Source organism: Bolinopsis microptera, chromosome 2 (assembly GCF_026151205.1).
Source record: "Bolinopsis microptera isolate Bmic1 chromosome 2, MBARI_Bmic_1.0, whole genome shotgun sequence".
NCBI lineage: Eukaryota > Metazoa > Ctenophora > Tentaculata > Lobata > Bolinopsidae > Bolinopsis > Bolinopsis microptera.
Genome location: NC_087073.1, coordinates 8677036 through 8691482, shown reverse-complemented (window position 1 = coordinate 8691482; position 14447 = coordinate 8677036). Strand labels below are relative to the sequence as shown.

The 14447-nt window shown below is 36.3% G+C and overlaps 1 protein-coding gene across 6 annotated transcripts in view; it reads right to left on the bottom strand.

Moving 5' to 3' along the window:
* Nucleotides 1-4063: 4063 nt before the first annotated feature.
* The window catches only part of LOC134826285 (stomatin-like), a 54010-nt gene continuing 43626 nt past the window's right edge, over nt 4064-14447 (bottom strand). The window contains exons 2-10 of one of the 6 annotated variants that reach the window (XM_063838609.1): nt 11340-11437; nt 10025-10093; nt 8832-8926; nt 8269-8424; nt 7797-7930; nt 7605-7674; nt 5451-5506; nt 5180-5258; nt 4064-4807 (exon numbers count right to left, since the gene is read on the bottom strand). In XM_063838609.1, coding sequence (XP_063694679.1) covers nt 4619-4807; nt 5180-5258; nt 5451-5506; nt 7605-7674; nt 7797-7930; nt 8269-8424; nt 8832-8926; nt 10025-10093; nt 11340-11415 — 924 coding nt within the window. In that variant the 5' untranslated portion in view covers nt 11416-11437 and the 3' untranslated portion in view covers nt 4064-4618. Of the gene's footprint in view, nt 4808-5179; nt 5259-5450; nt 5507-5561; nt 5618-7604; nt 7675-7796; nt 7931-8268; nt 8425-8831; nt 8939-10024; nt 10094-11339; nt 11438-14447 lie in introns of all 6 variants that reach the window. The other 5 variants (XM_063838610.1, XM_063838613.1, XM_063838612.1 and 2 more) reach the window with 5 other exon arrangements.

Genomic DNA, 14447 nt, shown 5'->3' with positions numbered 1-14447 from the left:
GCGTGCCTCAAGGGTCAATATTAGGACCTTTACTTTTTATAATCTACATAAACGACCTGCCTCAAATATCAGATATAGCCAATTTCATTATGTACGCAGATGATGCCAACATCTTCCTGATAGGAGAAAATCTTAATGAAGTTTACGATAAACTAATAACTCTTAGCGATGCTTTAGTTAAATGGGTAGATAATAATGGTTTAGCTCTCAACCTTAAGAAAACAAATTATATGATCTTCTCTCGACAAAGAAATCTTAATTATCGTGATGTGGCAATTTCTGGTGTCACAATTGAGAGAAAAACAGAAGCCCGTTTTTTAGGAGTTATAATAGATGATAAACTAAACTGGTCCCATCATATTTCTGCCATGAAAATGAAAATGTCCAGATACATAGGAGTCATGTACAAACTTAAAAAATATCTGCCTCTCGAAGCACGTCTTCAAATTTATCAAAGTTTTGTGCAGTCACACCTTAATTATTGCAGCCTTGTATGGGGTTTTGCTGCCAAGTCTCATATTGAATCGCTTTTTGTAAAACAGAAAATGGGCCTTCGAGCAGTATTACCTGGTTTCGTCAATTACTGGTACAAGGACGGTATCCCCCCAGCAAGTACCAAGTCTGGCTTTTATTCACATAAAATATTGACAGTACACAGTATCATTGTAAAGAACGCACTCATTTTAATGCATAAATTGAAAAACTTTCCTCATCTAGTACCATTGTCTCTCAAGAAAACAATTCCCAAAAGCGCACCATTATTTAATACTAACCTGGATTCTATTCTCACTACACAATGGTCAGAAAAGTATGGTCAACACCCTTACAACAACTCAGTATTTTTTAAAGGTCCATTATTAGCAATAAACCGATATAATGTTGCAGCAACTTCCCCGCCTAGTCTATTTAACCTGAACATTTACAAAACTTGTATAAAAACTATGCTCATCGATCAGCAAAATGAAAACATCGAAGACGATTGGCCTAATTTCATGTTATATTGTATAACAGGACTAAGAAAATCAAAGCGTAACATAAACCAAAATGCCGATAATAACCTTGTCTCTACATCTTAGATTATATGCACACACTTATGCATCACTCAATAAACGTCGCATATCTCATAAATTACACTGCCAACATAGGACATTCTTTTTTATCGCCGCGATTTCAAATCAAGTTACAAATTCTACAAATTTGAAGTGCTCAGTCTTGTTTTACTTTTCTTATCTTTACCTATTAACCATTGGAAAATAAAACTTTAAGCTATAAACCTTCATTGCATACTTTACCGGTAGAGTCTAAATTGAATAGTTTGAGATTTCCTTTACATTTTATATTTATGCATGTGCCCCACGGGGATGAATTTCTTATTACCATTGATATTATATATACTTTTTTGAGTAAACATTGGCTGGTACCACGGGCCAGTCCCCAACAAAAAAAAAAGTCTGAAAACGAAGTCCGAAAGAAGTTAAATTTCGTCGATAATCACGACGAAAGAGAAAAAAGTGGATTATTGGACTTGAAGCCTTCGGCTGCTTCAAAGTAGTTCAGATAGCGAGGGTAGCAGGGTATAGTATGTTATACCACTGGGTTGGTGGAAATATTCTACATAGACACATGTCTAATATATTAGCTATGTCTATTTGAGAACAAATTAGGCAGAACGATTTCTTTTATTAATCAGGCCCATTTTAAGACACAATAAAATCCTTTTTAATAAAAACTGCTTGCTCTCATTGGTATGTGACAATTAACCAGTTAGGATCCCTGTAAAAGTTAATGTCTAGCACAGGTAAGAAAGGTATTTAATTAATCCTGACAAACAGAAGGGCAGTTCACGTCACTGATTGGCCCCTGGTTGACAAGCTGCTTAAAAGTGATTAGAGAGCCGAGGCCGACGGTTGTCAAACCTCTCTTAATACCACCCGACACGACGCGTTTATTAATAGATTTCTAATCGTATTTGACTGCGAGTAAATAACTCTTTTACTTTTGCTACCTGGAGCATAAAGATTGGCATTACACCGAGAGGTGTAGAGCACTGGTATTATTTCAGCTTTTAATGGTATCTGACAAAGAATAAGCTGAAATACAGCATTTACAGTGACATTTACATGGTTATTTACAGCTTGGTGCGTAGCTACTAATACCACCCCTTTTTCAATATTTAAACTTAGAAATTTGGATATAAACGATGCTGTAATCATATAATTACACAAATTACCACAGTGAGCTTCAAACCAGAGACCTGAGACAGTTGGCTTCATCCCAACATTACGTACTTGCAGAATATTTGGCATTTTTAAGAAGTTGCCGAGCCAACATCTCCAGGGACGGCGTTCTAAAATAAAGGTCTATTTCGGGTATTCCCTTCATACTTAACTGCTCTGTGTGTTCTGTGAATGGACCATTTACTTTAAATCTCAACAATAAGCTCCCATCTAGACTTTCTTATATACTATTGGATGTGTATTTACGAGCACCGTAACACGGACAAGGTATACCGGGTGATAAGTAAAAAAGTTAGCTATAAGGCTTAGCTCATTAACAATGAGCTAAGCCTTATAGCTAACTTTTCAATGAGTCATTATATAAGACAAAACTGATACATGAAAATATTTTCTCCCTACGGTACTTCCATAATATGTTAATGATCAGAGATTTACAAAACTATTTCATTCGTTTAGCTGTATAGTAGTAAAATGTAACTGCGAACAGCTCGTACAGGAAATATTTGCTTGTAACTTATGTGACTGATATAAAGGTGGGCGGATTACGGTAACATACTGGTATTTACTTACAAGCAGCTCAGACACTGTTACAGCACACGTTAATCCTACTAATACTGTTACTAGTACCAGGGCGGAATTAGGGCTCATCTACATTATATCTCTTCATAGTATATCCTACATAATTAGAGCGCGCAGTTCTTCTTTAGAGTTTGCCCTTTCTTCCTATAGTAAAATAGACATAAACCTTGCTGTGGGACCTGTAATTATAGTAATCTATATTCTATTATATGATGTATATTCTATAGACACTCTACACGGAGCTGTAAGCGGACTCTCGTGATGTGACTATATAATATATATAGAATACATAGTACTACATACAGATATATATAGAGGCCGCTGCGAGTAGTTATATAAGTGTACACTGTACACACAATGTATGAAGAGGAGGAGCTGAGCCACTCTCAGGTTTCATGTTGAGTTGTTCGAGAAGTTGCGTAAATGCGTAATGTGTTGTAATGTGTTGTTGATAAATTGCACTTAGCGCCACGATCCACTAAACAGAGTGTTAGGCTGAACAGTGGACTGTGTATCAGAATTATTAACACCCGTTCCGATTATACCATAACCATTTTCGTTTTAAATAATACCTATAATAGTCTAACGTCAGCAACTGTCATCGCAGAGTCTGGGAAAATTACTGCAACTGATTTGCGGGAAATTATGGTGGCTCCGTGTTTGAGATCGGCAATTTTCGGTTCGTAATGGTAATTATGTAGGTTCTAAATTAACACATGATTCAGATGAGGTCGCAGATGTTTTATTTTGGGAAAATCAGAGACTTTAGCTGAGTTTTTAGAATAATTACTTGGGTATATATAGATCAAAAAGTTGAGTTCAAATTCTTTCATTGAACAATATTAGACTGCAAGAGCCACCTGTACACTAGGAAACATTAGTTCTATAGTTAATGTGTTGTTTACGATGTTTCCATAGAGGTAATGGTTCGTTACCATAGCAACAGGACAATAGTTCTAGCAGCCAGAACTTAACACCGAATGCTACACGCCGGGCTAAAGGTCGGTAAATGAGGTTTTAAAAGTTAGGGCAATTACTAAATTTCATAAGAGTGAAATATTTATATATTTTAGGATATATCCTTATCATAACGTTATAAGTTTTAAGATTTGCATGATGATAGGTCATAAGTAATGATATATTTGAGGAGACTTCACGAGATGACTCATCTTAGAAATGAGCATGCACTTCAAAATCTTTGAGATCTACTTGAGATTTGTGTCATGTGACAAATAAAACAAGAAGTATTTATTTTTAGAGAAGTATAAACTAGAAATGTATTAACTGTTAGCATAACAGCACATTTAGATGGAAGAATGAGATCATCGAAATAAGATTGTCATGATCATGAAAGTTCTATAATCTGGGATAAAACCTTCCAGTTATATACCGACAAAGAGGCAAAAAGTAAAGTATAACACGATTTTATAACTTTCGTCCAAAATGTAAAGAAACAAAACATTTTCCTAAAATATTTTAAAAAGTACACCAATTGAGGGTCCAAGAAAAGGGGTCCATGTAAAAGGTTTCGATACAAAATGATCTCTCTGACAGCACTATCAAATTATGAACAATTAGCTAACACATGCAACAACAAAAATGATCCTAACATAATCAACTAGCTTTGTAATTAACTAATTAGCTTCATTTAATCATTCTATTAAATATCTGCCTTGTCCGATTATACGGTACATTAGACTAAGCTAAGTCACAACACAATTAACAAAACTAAAATCTGTTCCTTGAAGACAAAATTTTGAGAAACATTTAAATCTTTGATCAGTCTCATGATAGTTCTTTGATTACCTTCCAGCGAAAGCCTTCATCATGTCAATTGGCATTGGGAAGAGGATGGTTGAGTTACGCTCGGCAGCGATGGCGCTCAGAGTCTGCAGGTATCTCAGTTGGAGGGCAGCGGGGGACTCAGCGATAACATCAGCAGCTTCCTTCAGTGCTTTGGAGGCGTTCAGTTCTCCCTCAGCAGCAATAACCTGGAGTGGAGGCAATTTGTTAATAAGAGGAAATTTTAAAACTTAATGGTATACTTGTGTGCCGAATTTACCTGTTATTTGTATGGCTCCTTTTGGACTTGTCGTACACTCTCGCTCAATTAGCTAAATTTATGCTGCCTCGCTATATAATGCGGAAAATTAAAAGCTGGTATAAGGAAACTTAAAGGTGTTAGAATGGGCTTTGGATAGATTTGAACCGGGTTCGAATCTATCCAAAGCCATTCTAACACCTTTAATTTATATAATACCAGCTCTTAATTTTCCACAAACCCGCTACACTTTTCTGAATATATTCAAAAAGGTTCTAATTAAAAAGTTAAAAGTAAATCAAAACAATCTGCACGAGCTTACCTTAGCCTTGGCATCCCTGTGAGCTTCAGCCTCGGCAGCCATGGCTCTTTGGAGATTCTGTGGCAGTCTGACGTCCTTCCTGTAAACAAAGTTCAAACGTAGGGTTATTGATACGCAAATATTTAAACTTTAACAAAGAATTCTACCAATTTGCGCACACAGACAAGATTTCAGCAAGGTTGGCAAAGTACCAAACTCTACATCGTAGAACTGTAGATTCTAGAGTTCCACAATCTAGATATTTCTATTTCTAGCGTACACTCTAACTTACACTTCAACCCGCTCAACTAATACACCCCATGGATCGGTCGCCACATCAAGAGTTTGCTGAAACATTAAACTATCAGATGAAGATAAGAGTGCTATTTACATTAAAACTCACACTTCAACTCGCTCTACCAGAACGCCCCAGGGGTCCGTCGCTACGTCAAGAATACGCTGAAATGGATTAGAAAAACGTCACACTTAGCTCACTTATTTTCTATCAAATTTTAGTCAGTTAGACAGTATCAACCTCATACCTTCACCTCACATCCAGTTAAATTAGTGTGATGTTTCTGTGAAATTGGGGTGTATGACAGGGTGATGTGCATGGTGATACCGTTGTTTGGCTCTGGAGATGACGAATGAGGCAAGTGATTAATGCGTATGATCAATGATCAGAAAGTAATTATATAAGAACAAGTTTGATACCTACTGCCTAGCTAGGCTAGCTAGTATGGTTCTGTATATAAGAGACAATTCAATTGTCTGTTAAAACAATTAACAAGTTTCCTAAGCTTTACTTACAGAGGAACATGTCCTAATTGTAATAATAGGGTACTTCCTCAATTTTACAACTGTTATAATAACATTTACCACAGTACAAGTGCAGCGAACCTTGTGAAGGGGTCCGTGTAATTATACAAGTGCAATGTGCAGTTAAATTTACAGTGGGAGCTCCACCTTTAGCTTTATTTAGTATTTAAGGCCACGTCAATCCAATGTCTATGAACATATTTTGCTTTAAATATCTACTAAATAGGCGAGAGTTTCTTGTCAGGTTATCTTGTAAAGGGGAGGCATAATGAGATTATTAATACCGAAACTTGTCAGTCTGTAAGCTGTAACGCCCACAATAATTATTCCAAATCAGGTGGGGGAGAGTTCGTGGAACTTCTCTGGAACGAGACCTATTGTGTTGGGAGACCACTCCGAATAAATACACTTCTAGAAGTAATATTGAGAGCATGAGTCACACCTCATCAGAATCATTCTACTACACTCTATCATTACATCAGAATCATTCTATGTGTAACAGAGAAGGTTTTCATGCTCACAACTAGAAGATTTAGTCTCGAATCGGATTGATCGATACATTATCGACATAACCACATCATTAGAATAAGAGTAATAGACCATAGGGCAGAAACTCAGCGTATTGTATCCTCACAAGACTCTTTAGCGGCATATTGTAGCCTAGAAATAAACCGAACCGCCCTCCTAAATCGGTAGCCAGTCATCACTCATCAGAGCATATCGTTTATATACCCTCTGTCGGCTTTCAAATGACTTACTAACTGAGTTCAATTAGAAAAGTGATCTTGAAAACAAGTGTTCTTGTTATACTAATAATATATTGTCAGGAGAGCCAAGCTAGCTGGTCATATTTCTACCAGGGTTGGGATTAGCTTTTTAAATATTTCCCCTACATATACTGTTTAAATGAATGAAGGAACCGTCTAGTGATTAGGAATGCTATTGGACTTTAGAATATTATCTGGCGGACAAGACAGTTTAGTAGGGACTAATTAGGGCTAATTAGTACTCATTAGTAGGGACTAGGGCAGGGCTGGGTAGACCTATAATAACGATACGAGACTATGTAGTATACAATAAAAGTTGGTCTCTAAGCTTTGTTCTTACATTACTATAGTACTATGTTTAAATACGCAAGTCCAAAATGTGACATAATATAAATATTACTACACAGTACACACTTAATTTATATATAGATTAAATATAAGAATTTTGTGAGTAACGTAGCAGTACAAGTATAGTGGGATGGCTGTACACTCTAGTCTTATTAATGTGAAATACAAGTGTGATTGGAATTGGCAAGGTGACAGGCTGTGTGACAGTGAAATATGTGTGACAGTGTGTGTGACAGGGTGTGTGACAGTGAAATATGTATGACAGTGTGTGTGACAGGGTGTGTGACAGTGAAATATGTGTGACAGAGTGTGTGACAGGGTGTGTGACAGTGAAATATGTGTGACAGAGTGTGTGACAGAGTGTGTGACAGGGTGTGTGACAGGGGTCTGTCAGGGTGTGTGACAGTGAAATATGTGTGACAGAGTGTGTGACAGAGTGTGTGACAGCGCCACGCTGTGTGAGGGTGACAGGGTGTGTAAAAGGGCCTCTGTAACAGGCTCTGAACTTGTACCTGCATACTGTTGGAAATCTCCTCTCTCTCTGATAGAATCTCGGACAGAGATTTGGTTCCCAACATGTTCCTGAAACAGTAAAACTGTAAAAGAGGGTTTTAGATGTTGTTTTATCCTAAAAGACATAAAATATTGTATAAATATAATTAGTTTCATTGATAGTGAAAGATTAAAGAAGTCACACCACCGACCTGAGGGTGGTCTGTGCAAGCAATCTGGTGGCAGTCTTGACATTGTCCACGTTACAGACGGAGGAGACGGCGTCCTGGATACGGAAGTAGACGACTGCATCAACTGTCACTGTTACACTGTCCTTTGTCAGAATCTGGATAGACAGATTTATCAGCGACATTATTGTAGATACCAAGTACCCACTAGTAATAGTAGTCAATAACTACTATTATAAAGAATATATCCGACTAGTGACTACTACTATAACTACTACTATTACTATAATATACTCGAATGTTCCTGCAAAGATTTCAGCCTAATTGAATACTGTGCAGCTTGTGTGTAATTTTATTAAATCAACCCCAAATTACCAAAAGCAATGACAACCACTTTTGTGTGAGCTCGAAGAGAATGACCGAATATGAAATAATCACTGATCACCCCCCCCCCCCCCACCCCGACGTGCGCCCTATACTTGTATACCATATTTACCTCTTGTGGGGGAACATCAAATGAAATGGTTCTCATGTCCACAACGTGAATCTCATCTACACAAGGCAGGAAGAAGAAGAGACCAGGTCCTGCTGCTCCACCCTTTCTGATACATCCCAGTCTCAATATTACTGCTTTCTCGTACTGTGCTACCACCTGAACCAGTTGGCAGTTAGTGGACTAACTCTGCTAATTGGGCAGCGTAAAACAACAGTATGACAGAGCAAGTAAATTATATAAAACATGTTGTATTGTGTAGCTTTAAAAGTGATGTGGTCAAGAATGTTAATTAACAGTAAGTTGTTATTTCGTCCGCGTTCGTGTTGTAATTTTTAGACAATAATGGCTTTCGTTCAATATTGGAGGCGGATTGGCATGTGCAATTATATCTTGGATATAATGAGACAACTTGGATTACAGATACTAAGACAAATGATAATTAATGGATTTATTAAATGTCATAATGAACAAGACATTAAGATTGTCCAAATAATCGTTTATTAACGAGCATAGTTAATCATTATCAAATAACTACTGAGTGCAGCTAAACCACTTAAATTTACCTTGATGATGAAGAAAGGTGCAAGAGGGAAGAAGCAGATACAGAGAAGTATACTAATCCCTATGAGAATAGCGCCACAGAAGCCCACATCGTGTTCTGCGGAATAATCTAATTCAAATTAGGTGAGTAGTTATGAATGAATGAATATAATATGAATTTGTATGAATGAATGATTTTATAATATTATTAAAGTAATTAATTAATTATTTATTTTTTAAATTTAATTTATAATTTAATTAAATAATTAGCAATTCATTCTTTCTGATGACATTGAGGGGTTAAATTACTAATCGGATTGATAGTGACAGCAGTGCATGACAGGTGCCAAAATCAGGACAATTTAATTATTAAATAAATTTCTCGAGCGTCATGCCACCGACGGATCTGACAGGATAAAAGCGTTTTAATTAAGAATGTAAGAAAATTGCGGTGGAATTTCTGGTATTTTATTCTTCCACCCTCTACGTTTTTGTGGAGGAGGGTGGGCGGCTGGGGGATGGTATTATTTTAATCTCACCGTCATAAGTATTACTGATGAAACTACTGAAGCCTTTAGGCATGTTTACAAAGAGACACAACTTATTTCAAATTAAAAGAGTACGTATATAAATATTTAGCTTTTGCAGAAATTCAAGAAGCAAACGAAAGAGGGATCATCTAAGATTGATTTGTACGGTAAAGAATAATTTGCAAATCATAGACATGCGACATCATTCCTGCAATTAAACTTTACAACAAAGGTTCAATTATACAATTAGGAAGGAAAGTTTGTTTCCCTCTTAATGGATATTTTGTTCTGGGTAGCTACTTACTATTCACCGTAGATCTAATCATTTTGAAGTAAAACATTTCTTAAAACATAAATGAACAAACAAGACAAACTAAATACATTCATAAATAGACATGCACAGCACAAAAAGACAGGTAGTCGGCGAAAAGCTAGCTGCTAAAAGTTTTAAATTTAGAGGCCAACTTGTCACGGCCGTGGTGTAGTGAAGTTGGAAGAAGGGAAAAATTCCTTAGTTTTGCCACGTGACTGCAGTTCGCATACGATCTGTTGAAGACAAATTGCTGTCACGTTGCAAAAGATAAACGAATGTTTCTCCTTCGTTCCAATTCAAACACCAACTTCTAAAATGAGTCCCATTCAAGCAGACGTTTCTACAATAGCAACGTAACACTTATTATACACACGTTCATGTTCAGTTATCAAGCGGGCCGTGGATTTAGAATTGCCATTTGGGACGGCTTCCATTCCTATCGCTGAAAATAGATAACCATAACTGTTTGGATCGGACTATTCTTATAAAAAGTAACTGTGTATGCCTTAAATTGGAAATCGATTGCAGTCATTTAGTGATATCAATTTTATCATAAAATTGAACTTCAGCGCAATTGCCGCAATGCAAAGTTTCCAGGAATAGGATTGGTTTATTATTTATACCCATACGAGGATCTGTGACAAGCATGACATGCTCACAAGCGCAACTAAACTCTAAAGTTCAGAGTCAGTGTCTATCGCAATGGCACTAAGGTGGCAACTGTCCTCTTTGAACATGACAACCATCATAAGATTAAGTCTATGTAATATATATATGAGATAAGAAATATAAACGTAAGATAAGGACAATCGCATAAAAAAGGGAGGTTAATGCATGATATGACTTTATTATAAAATCTAATACTGCATAATATAAACACTTACAGAGCAAAGAAGGAATATATATATATAGATATATATATATCCTTGTCGGGGATGTGGTCTTTTTGTATTGAGATTTTAACCAAATTTGGGCGTAATACCATTGCAGCGGAACCGAGTGGGCGTACTTTTAGCATGTAATACAAAATGGGGGCAATTATCATGAAAAAGATGCTAAGAGTACACGCTAGGAGCTTATAAACGGGAAGGTGAGAAAGGATCGTGGAGCTCAAATGGAAAAATAAAAGAGTTCTCTGAGAAGAATTGATTTACAAAACTTTTGTTGACGCTTGATAACATTCCTGTAGTTGATGTAACATTCATATAACATTACCGTCTAATTTCTTTTTAAAGGCAGCGTTAAAATTGTTTAATGATCCCCGGCCCCCCAAGGCAATTATCAGGAGTAATTGCCTTGGACGATAGAAATTTGATCATGCCTGGAACAACAAAATAAAAACTACATCATGCATTTACAGTGGCAACATGGAGGTTGGGTAATTGAGTTTACACGTTGAAATTTAATACTCTAATGTATACGAAGCATTGCACAATAATGGTGGTCGGTACTGATTGATAAACCTTCTCGTGACTTAGTGATATATTATGACGTATCACAATAATTGGCAGCGTGAGTGAATACTAATACAATTTGATAAATTGTCATAGTGTGACGTGTGTTAGTTTTTTCCCCTTTATTTCCAGTCAGTTCCATCGATAACATTCCTAGCAAACCACATCAAAAGCTCTAAAGAGCTGAACAGAACATAACTAGAAAAGATTTTAAAAAGGGGAACTTCCACCTACCTTCGTAATTGTTATTGTTGCTGCTCTTTTGTTGATGTGCATTAGAAGGGCCGGGACCTTTCTCCGCATCTACCATATTGCGTGAGATACCTATTGCTAATAGTAATAACTAGGTTAACAACAATATTAATATCACTTTTATAAAAGTTTTTAAAATGTATAAAACTCAAAAGGCGCTTGAGATCTGGCTCTCAATAAAGTATGAATAGCTAAATTCAATTTAGGTTGGTGTCTGCTTGTATTCGGCACGAATACAAAGAAGCGATGAAAATAATGGTTAGCGCTATTATAACATGAAAGGGAATGAACGAACAATCCTACAAGAATTGTACTAGAACATTCCTTATATCGAACAATAAAATCCTGATCAGTGTTAAGTGTAATGATATGACAATGTAACTGATAGACAAACTTAGCAACTAAACAAAGTAAGGGCATGCTGTGTAACATACCTCAAGATATAAGAAGATTGAGCTAACTGGTAGTGGTTGGAATTCATTTCATCATTTTTATTGTACACACTACCTGTTTACCTTACAAAAGAGAAAACGTTTACGAAGGCATTCTAAAACGGTATATATTTTAACACATCATGTACGGGTGCCATTCTGCTTATTTGGTTCACAGGTTTTTCCTAGACTCCGTGTACTGTTCGGACTTTTTGTACTTTGTAAAGTAAACAGCCAGTGTGTACAATAAAAATGATAAAATGAATAAATAAAGCTTAAAATGAACGAAGCGGTAAAAAATCTTAGAAGGTGAGAGGTTCTTTAGTAAGACCGAATGATTAAATGAGGCTCTAAAATGACCGGAATGCTAGCTTGGAGAGTGGGAATAAAATAAAATCGGAATAAAATTCCAAGTTAATGATAAAATGGTACAAAAAGCCAAAGTCTGAACACGGAGTCTACCAAATTATGAGTTATAATCAAATGAGAGGCAAGAATGAAATTTGTAACGTTTATGAACTGATAGCAATTCACCTTTCAAAATTTGCTCCTTCATAAAAAAATTATCGATATTTACATTCTACACGCTATTTTCAACTCGTGACCCTGTATATTTATGATTTTATAAATTGTATTTGTAATATTAGCTAGTGATATGTAAAGGTTATATAAATATTAAGTTAAAATTTGTCGTTGCTTGGTTTCCCAAAGACAGTGCTCAACTGCAGACAGGAGCATTACAACAAGTGAAACACTCGAAATAGGCGGTCAGACAAATATCGTTTCATGGTATAGTTATAGAAAGAACAATACGGTTGAAATAATTACGGTCAATTATATTCTTCATAATCGTACCGGATTTTTTCAGTTTTTCCTCCTCCGGACTAAATGAAACTTGTGACCGGACAGGGAGTGCGATTATAAACTGATCACACGGCTTTTAATTTTTTTTAAACAACCGAAAACATAGTTGGTGCCATTACAAAACTAATCACACCGATTTTCTGAAAGTCTGAATATCGTGTCCACTGTCCAATAATATAGTGCCAATAAAGAGCCACGTAAGAGTCACGTGCGAACGAATAATCTTGACAGATGTAGGTCACGTGCGAACGTATTCACTGCTCTGAGACCCTATAGTGTGACCCGTCGCTGTTTTGTAATGGGCCCGATAAATAAAGAGCCACACGCTAAGGCTACGAGGGCAGGGTGACGGTATCCGTCGAAATATTAGGTTCGTGTGACCACCACGTGTGAGTCACATGAACGGATAGTAATGTAGTATAAAGGTATGTGACTAACAAAGCAGGCTAAGACCGAAAGTCTAAAGGAAGTACTTATTTAATAAACGCTGCGGAAAAAACGATGGGTTCAGAACAGAAAAACAAAAGGTGTGTCTTGAGAACTTAATGTGCAAGTGTACAGTACCTTGTACGTTAATGTAGCAAAGAAAAAACTTAGTTTTCTCAATGTAATACTCATTACTCAATTCAATATTTCAGAAGTTACAAAGTTTTCAACAATTATACAGACTTCTTGTGAGCAGTTCTGCATTCCGACACCACCCACATTCCTGATTCCACATTTTACACCGGTCCTGAGTATGTAAGTTTTACAAGCTCACGTTTATTAGTTGTTTCTCTTGGTATGCTAAGCCAGTCATTTGCAGTCCACAAAAAACAATGGACTTGCAATTAATACTGGTTCGGTAAAATTACGGGAATTTAGGATTTGTTTCAACTTAACAATATTCGTCACGTTTCAATAAAAGAGCTGCCTGTAGAGCGATATGTAAAACCTAATGAAAAGAACAGCCACAGATGCAGCGATGAACTTTAATGTGCAATTTGACATGTAAGTTTGATTGATGGAGGGAAGATAACAATAGATATTTCCTTTCATCTAAGCAATCTAGATATTGTGTGAAAACCTCCGACAGACTACAATTAATGTATTTTGTGATTTAACACAATCGCTCTTTCACTGCCAAGAATATACCATCATGGTATAATCGCAATTGGCACTCTTATTTGATATGAGCTGAACTATATAATGCCCATATATGGGCAGAATAGACACATTATATAACATCCAGGCTAGATCTATAGCACAATCAGGAATGCTAAGTAAAATATATTTGAGAAGATCTGCACTATTTGCTCATAAACACACGGTCTTAGTACACGAGAACCTGCCTATCATTATCAACGAAAACATAAACAATACCACTTTTACTGCAGTAGTAAGATAGCATTGTAACAATGAAAACAATGAAAACAGCTCACATCGCAAAAGTAGATGATGGTAAACGCAGGATTGTAGAAAGATGTAAGCTTATCACTTCCATATAATAATATTATCTAGAGAGACGTTTTACTGCATCTTTAGATTGTTCGAGGCTATTATACCAGTAATGTAACTTGAACTGTAAAACTAATCTGTAAATAACCATCTGGTGCGCACCGGGAGAGAATTAATATAATGCTCGAGCTTTTTCTGGACGCGAAATAAAGTCAACAGTAAGCGTACTTCAGTAAGTTAGTAGAGCTGTTAACTGAAAATTGAGAAACGATGAGATTGAGAAATGTGAAAAATGCTTCCTAAATAAACTACCTCTGCAAAGACGTCAGACTTAGGTCACACACGAGTGTCCCAACTA